This window comes from Propithecus coquereli, unplaced genomic scaffold (assembly GCF_000956105.1).
Source record: "Propithecus coquereli isolate 6110/MARCELLA unplaced genomic scaffold, Pcoq_1.0 Scaffold20, whole genome shotgun sequence".
Taxonomy (NCBI): Eukaryota; Metazoa; Chordata; class Mammalia; order Primates; family Indriidae; genus Propithecus; species Propithecus coquereli.
Window position 1 is genome coordinate 13,414,126 of NW_012144967.1, and position 6,644 is coordinate 13,420,769.

General features: G+C 37.3%; 1 protein-coding gene across 2 annotated transcripts in view; it reads right to left on the bottom strand.

The window, feature by feature from the left end:
- BLM (Bloom syndrome, RecQ helicase-like) overlaps window positions 1-6,644 on the bottom strand; it is an 84,186-nt gene that overhangs the window by 15,741 nt on the left and 61,801 nt on the right. For both annotated transcript variants that reach the window (XM_012643779.1, XM_012643778.1), the window contains exons 16-17: window positions 4,106-4,296; window positions 2,686-2,833 (exon numbers count right to left, since the gene is read on the bottom strand). In XM_012643779.1, the coding sequence (XP_012499233.1) occupies window positions 2,686-2,833; window positions 4,106-4,296 (339 nt within the window). The remainder of the gene's footprint in view (window positions 1-2,685; window positions 2,834-4,105; window positions 4,297-6,644) is intronic.

The window sequence follows — 6,644 nt, forward strand, 5'->3', positions numbered from 1 at the left end:
TGCCCGGCCATCAGTGGACATTTTAAATCTAAAAGCTTTTATCTCTTCCACTCTGAGAAATTTTCTTATATCATTGGTTTGATAATTTCCTTTATTTTCTACTTCCAACATTTTTATTTGTCAGATTTTATATCTCCTAATGACTGATTCTCTGAGTTCTCTCTTATATTTTCCATATATCTCTTTGCTCAGCCTTAGAAGATTTTCTTGACTCTATTTTCCAACCTTTCCACTACTTTGCTTTGCCCATCATGCTAAATTTTTTAACAGCTTTCTCATTCTTTCTTTTCCATAACATTCAATTATTATTTGAATCTTTACTTTAAAAAGATCTTTATGAAGATACTAATTAGAAGTTTCCCCTCCTCTCTCCCCCAAACTACTTACTACTTATTTTCCGAATCATCTCTATCGCCCAGGGTCAAATATTCTACTTATTTGGTCTTTGTCTCTCTCTCTCTTTTTTCCTTTTGAGACAGTCTCACTCTGTTGTCTGGGCTAGATAGAGTGCTGTGGTGTCAGCCTAGCTCACAGCACCCTCAAATTCCTGGGCGCAGGCAATCCTCCTGCCTCAGCCTCCCGAGTAGCCAGGACTACAGGCATGTGCCACCACACCTGGCTAATTTTTTCTATTTTTAGTAGAGACAGGGTCTCGCTCTTGCTCAGGGTGATCTTCAACTCCTGACTGTAGCAGTGGGCCTCAAAAATATAAGAAGTTATTATAAAAATGCTGTTTCAAGACTCATTCCTGTCTATAGAGTAAAAAGCTTGTACTTTGTAAACCCTGCCCTAATAGAAAAATCTGTACTCTGTAAGCAACGACCTTGTAACTGATTGTGTAAGCCCCCCAGCTTTCTGCAGTCAATTTACTGTACTTGCCTCCCCAAGAAAGAATGCTCCCTGCCTTAACTGATGCTATCTGCTTCTGTAACCTTGCTTGCTCAAAGACTGTAATCAGTCACGTGGCCAGACAGGTGGTCTGAGGCAGGTCCCAGACCCCGCGGCTATGGAATGTATGATGTGATTATTTTTGTTCCACTATGTTGTGTTTAATGTCACGTAGCCCCTCTCCAAATTAGTATAAAGCCTTCTCACCTTTTCGGATCAGGACTGCTCTCTGTACTGCTGCCTCTCAGCGGTGCAGAGGGTAGTCGCTGGCCAGCTAATAAAGACTCACAATTTGGCTCAATTTGGTCTCTCAGTGGTCACTTCTTGTACTCCGTACCATAACACTGACCTCAAGGGATCCTCCTGTCTTGACCTTCCATCTCTTTTTTTAAAATGAAACTAGGCAAGTGCAGTAGTGAGAAGAGTGGAAAGAGTAGAAGAAGTTCAGTCTGTAACTGTGAACAATCATTGAGACAACTCACTACCTTCAGACCAGCTTGGTCTTTCTCTTGACTATCCATCCATTTCTATTTAACTTTCAGGGATTAGGTTAAACTTGAAGGTGGATTTCCTCTTCATTTTTTCATCTAGATCTACCTCCCCTTAAATTCCTCCCCGAATGAAATATCCAATAATCAGGTTTGCTTTAAAGTAAGTGGGTGGGACCAGACTTTAGGTAGGCTGGGTGGTCCCCAAATATGACTTAGGGGCTCTGTCCCCTAACTTAGCAGCCTTTCTACTCTTCAGGCAGTTACTTCATTCATATTTGTTCTAGAGTCCATCCCAGGCCGGCGCTCTCTGCAGTTCCTCTGTGGGCAGACTTCATCTGCCCCTTTTCCTCTTTTTGGCTCTTTTGGTCTCACTTCTGTCCTCTCTACCTCTAGACTTCAAGACTGATGCCTAGTGATGGGGCTCTGCCTGGCTGACAGTCCCTCCTCTGTTATAACTCTTCCCTGCAGTTTTTTTTTTAGGGGAGACAGACTCTTGCTCTGTCGCCTGGGCTAAAGAGCAGTAGTATCATCGTACTCACCACCTCAAACCCCTGGGCTCAAGCGATCCTCCTGCCTCAGCCTCCTGAGTAGCTGGGACTACAGGTACACGCCACCATGCCCGGCTAAGTTTTCTATTTCTATTTTTGTTTTTTTTTTTGTAGAGATGATGGTGTCATTCTTGCTTAGGCTGTTCTCTAACTCCTGACCTCAAGCAATTCTCCTGCCTCGGCCTCTCAGAGTTCTAGGATTACAGGCGTGAGCCACTGTGCCCAGCCTCTTCCCTACATTTATTTAATATTTTGGGTTGTGGTTTTATTGTGTTTTGTTCTACTTGTCAACATGCGTCCATCTATTTCCTAAAAGATTTTTAAAACCTCTGATCTGATGATGGTCTCTCTCCTGTTCTCTATGCTGTTATGGATTTAATCCCTATTTTATTTCCTTACTATCATTTTAATAAAGCCTCAAGCAAAAAAGAAGACGGTAGCTATAATCAGGCTGTCATCTTGACCTGGCAGTTCTCTAAGCAAGTTACATTCTGCTCTCTCAGATGAACTTGCATAAGCTTTATTATTTTCTTTTTTGTATGTGAAACCACAGCATTTTAGTGATTGACATAAATTCTACAAAATAATTGGCATAACTCACAAGAACTGATTTTCTTTTGCTACTCAAAAGGTTTTATTCAGAAACTCTAAAGTTTTGTAACAAAAAAGACAAAAATTATTTTTTCAACACTTATAATGAATTGTTTAGATGTTCAATTTCAATTGACGTAACTCAAACAATAAAACAGATGACTCACCCAAGAAAATGTCGACCAGCATATTCATAGTCAATCTTCCAGAAGGACCAATGTGTTTTATATTTCTCGTTCCTTGTGATGAGCTATGTTCTTGAACAAATCTTAAAATATTTTTTACATCATCAGTCACATCTTTTGTTTTATAATCCTATGAATAAAAAGAGATTACTAGGGCTTAATATTAACTGTGGTAGAGTCATCATAGCCCATTTCTAGACCAAAACCAAGACTAAAAACTAAGGAAGTTTCAAATGTTTCCTTTTGTCTAAGTTCTAGAACAATTAGCACTCTGCTATATCTGTGTTATTACTGTCTCACAGTCATACATCTCGTTTTTCAACTACCTAATAGCACTGTGTGGATAGGAGTGTATGTGCATGTATTTTTAACAAAATCTTTTATACCTCCTAGAATAGTGTTCTGTGCTCTGTCACTTACTGGATGGCAAGGATAACCTTTGGATGAAAAATACTGTCCTGCCATGCAAATTCATGAGTTCTAACCTTCTTTGGTGCCACAGTCAATTCTTTTTTGTTATTTTCTGTCAGTTCCCTTTCTTGTGTACCTCAGTATCCCCAAACTGTTCCCACTATTTTTTTTTTTTTTTTTTGAGACAGAGTCTGCCTCTGTTGCCGGGCTAGAGTGCCGTGGCGTCAGCCTAACTCACAGCAACCTCAAACTCCTGGGCTCAAGCAATCCTACTGCCTCAGCCTCCGAAGTAGCTGGGACTACAGGCATGCGCCACCATGCACGGCTAATTTTTTCCACATATATATATTTTTAGTTGTCCAGCTAATTTATTTCTATTTTTAGTAGAGACGGGGTTTCACTCTTGCTCAGGCTGGTCGTGAACTCCTGACCTTGAGCAATCCTCCCGCCTCAGCCTCCCAGAGTGCTAGGATTACAGGCGTGAGCCACCGGGCCCAGCCTCATTATTCTTTATAGTTTAAAAAGCAAACAAAAAAGCCAATGGAGTAATTTAATTGATTTGAATTCAAACACACAGTACACTAGTTATTGTTACTCTTTTGAGAATGAGATATTTAAATATAGGTTACAGCTGAATTTAAAATATTCTACCTGCCCATGTTAGATCTTTTTGGATGTATACATATTAATGATATTTCTAAAATATTCTATAATTATTGGTGTACATAGTAACCTCAATATTTTGGACATGTGGATGTCCAGTATATTTTTTTGCAGGCTTCTAATTATAAAGAAAAGATATTCCATAAAATTCCTTTTAAAAATGTTTCTATTCCAAATTACTATAGGGAGGAAGCCATCTTTCCCTGGTTTAGTCCCTTGGGGACAACCACCTATTGTAATCTAACTTGTATTTACATTTCTAAATTAAAAGAAAAAATATCTTGGTAATTCCCTTAATTATAAAGAATTTTAAAATTTCTTATTTTACCTTTGTTTTACAGCAATTATCACAAGAAACATCTGGGTATTTCTTACAAAAATTAGAATTAAATCCATTTTCACCAAAGTAAGCCAAAAGCTGTATTCTCCGGCATTCTGTTATATTTTCACAGTAATGTACCATGCTATATAAATTATTGAAGTGAGTCTCTTTTGTGTGATGATTTCCATCTTTTTCCACTAAAAGAAAAAGAATATAGTAAAACATACTTATGTCAGAGAAAAATAGGGAATATCAGAATATCAGAGAAATATTTAGAATAGATTCATATAACTTTAAACATTAAATAAGAAAATTACTATCAACAGCATTATGTCAATATGATATCATCCTATATTATAGTTAACTGGGAATTTATGTTGATCCCTCAAGATTTTGGTTTTATAGGAATGTTACATGTTTTTTTCAAATTGAAAAAATATTTCTCAAATCTTCATTTTCCCCAATGATGAAGGTTTGACTTACATTTATTATTATATTTAGCAGACAATTATGTACTGAACTGAACATCCAAAGTAAGCAGAGCATGGGACTATGGAGTGGGCTGTCCACCTCCCTGAGTATCTGAGGTCAAAGTAGTTAAGCCAGTGGTTCCAACACTGCATCAGTAAGCCCTGGGGTGCTGCAGTGAACTCACAGGGGCGGGACATTTTAAATTTAAGGGAAACAGCAATACTTGACATCTGTTGAACATCACACAAACTACTAGTCTGAGGTAGTTCATGGTCTTAACATCAGATTGTGCTACATTCCTTTCAGGAGTATCATATCTTTGCAAAGCTGGATTTTTGGCAGCTGCTATGATAAAAACAAGTATATCAAGAAAATCAATGTGAAACAGGAAATGAGCATGGCAGTATCCAATCTGATTCCAAGGTTTCAGAACAGCAGGTGCACACTTCCCATTAGTAAGCAATTGTGGTTACTTAAGAATAAAACAAAAACTATTATTTTTCTTCCAGTTTATGAGTATTATTTTTCCAAATGGTTGCTAAGTTTTTAGGGCTTAAATACTCATTAAATTGTTTGGACCTAACATAATATAGGTTTTGTAAATGGGCAAATAAAGTGTAAAAATTTCATTTTTTTCACTGAGAATCATTTTGGTATAGTACAAGGAACATGGACTTTGGAGTCAGATGAACTTGGGTTCCATCAGGGCTCTGCCATTTACTAGTTCTGTATCTCATTTTCCTTCTCTCTATGGAGGAAAGCAATAGTCCTATCTTTCAGGGTTGTTGTGAAGATGAAATGAGTTGATGTATGTGTAAAGCATTTAGAACAGCATATACTAAGTGCTAAAGAAATGATCTATAATAATTACTATTACAGTGTTACTACTACTATTCCTACTGCTCCTGTTGCTGTTATACCAGTGATCTTGGGGACAAGTTACAAAACCTTTATGAAGCTCATTTTCCTCATGGGAGTAGTTCTAACTCAAAAGCTAGTTGTTCTAAGCAAATAAGGTAATAAGGGGATATATGCAGTGTTTGGCATAGTGCTTGCTAAGTGCCATTCCTCATGCTCAGTATCTCTGCCAGAGTTAATTCAAAAGTGGTCTCAAAATAAATAAATGTATCTAGGAAATATATTTAACTATCACAACCTCGTAGAAAAATGGGAAAAGGATATAATAAAATTCTAAAATACGTATTCACTTTGACTCAGCAAGTTTAAGTCTAGAAATTTACCCTATATAAATAATTGTACAAATGCCCAAAGATACCTATACAAAGATGTTCAATATAGCATTGTTGACAACACTGAAAGATAAACAATCTAAAGATCTATTAAGAGGGGATTAGTTTAATAAGGACGGAATGATCATACTATGGAATTCTATATAGTCAAACTATGCATATTAAATGAAGCGATAATAACATCCTAGGACTGACTAAAAAAATCAGGTCACTACATATATAAAAAAGTATGTGTAATATAATCCTAGTTATATTTTAAAACATATCCATTTGGGAAAGGTAAACACCAAATACAACATATTGCCTGCCTCTAATCGGGGAGAACAGGGATGAGACAGGGGAGGGATGTACAGGGAGTTTCAGCTCTCTTGGTTGTTTTATTTCTTAACTTGGAAGGTGGCACATGAGAGTTCATTATTTTCCCCTTTTTATCATTCTGCATGTTTGAAGTATGTGTGATGTGCAATAATACTTGCAGAAATTGGATCTGAAAGGATACAGAGGAAACCAGTAAGTGGAATTATTTCTCAGGGTCAAACTACAAGGAATGGTTTGTAAATTTTCTGCCTTGTACATGTCTGTACCATTTGAGTTTTACAGAACAAGCATGTACCACTTTTATAATAAAAAAGAACTAAAATAAAATTTCCAATCTATGTAAATACCTCTACTATTCTATGACTATTTTTTTTTTTTTTTTTTTTTAGACAGAACCTCACTGTGTTGCCCGGGCTAGAGTGCCGTGGCGTCATTCCTAGCTCACAGCAACCTCAGAATCCCGGGCTCAAGCAATCCTCCCGCCTCAGCCTCCCAGAGTGCTAGGA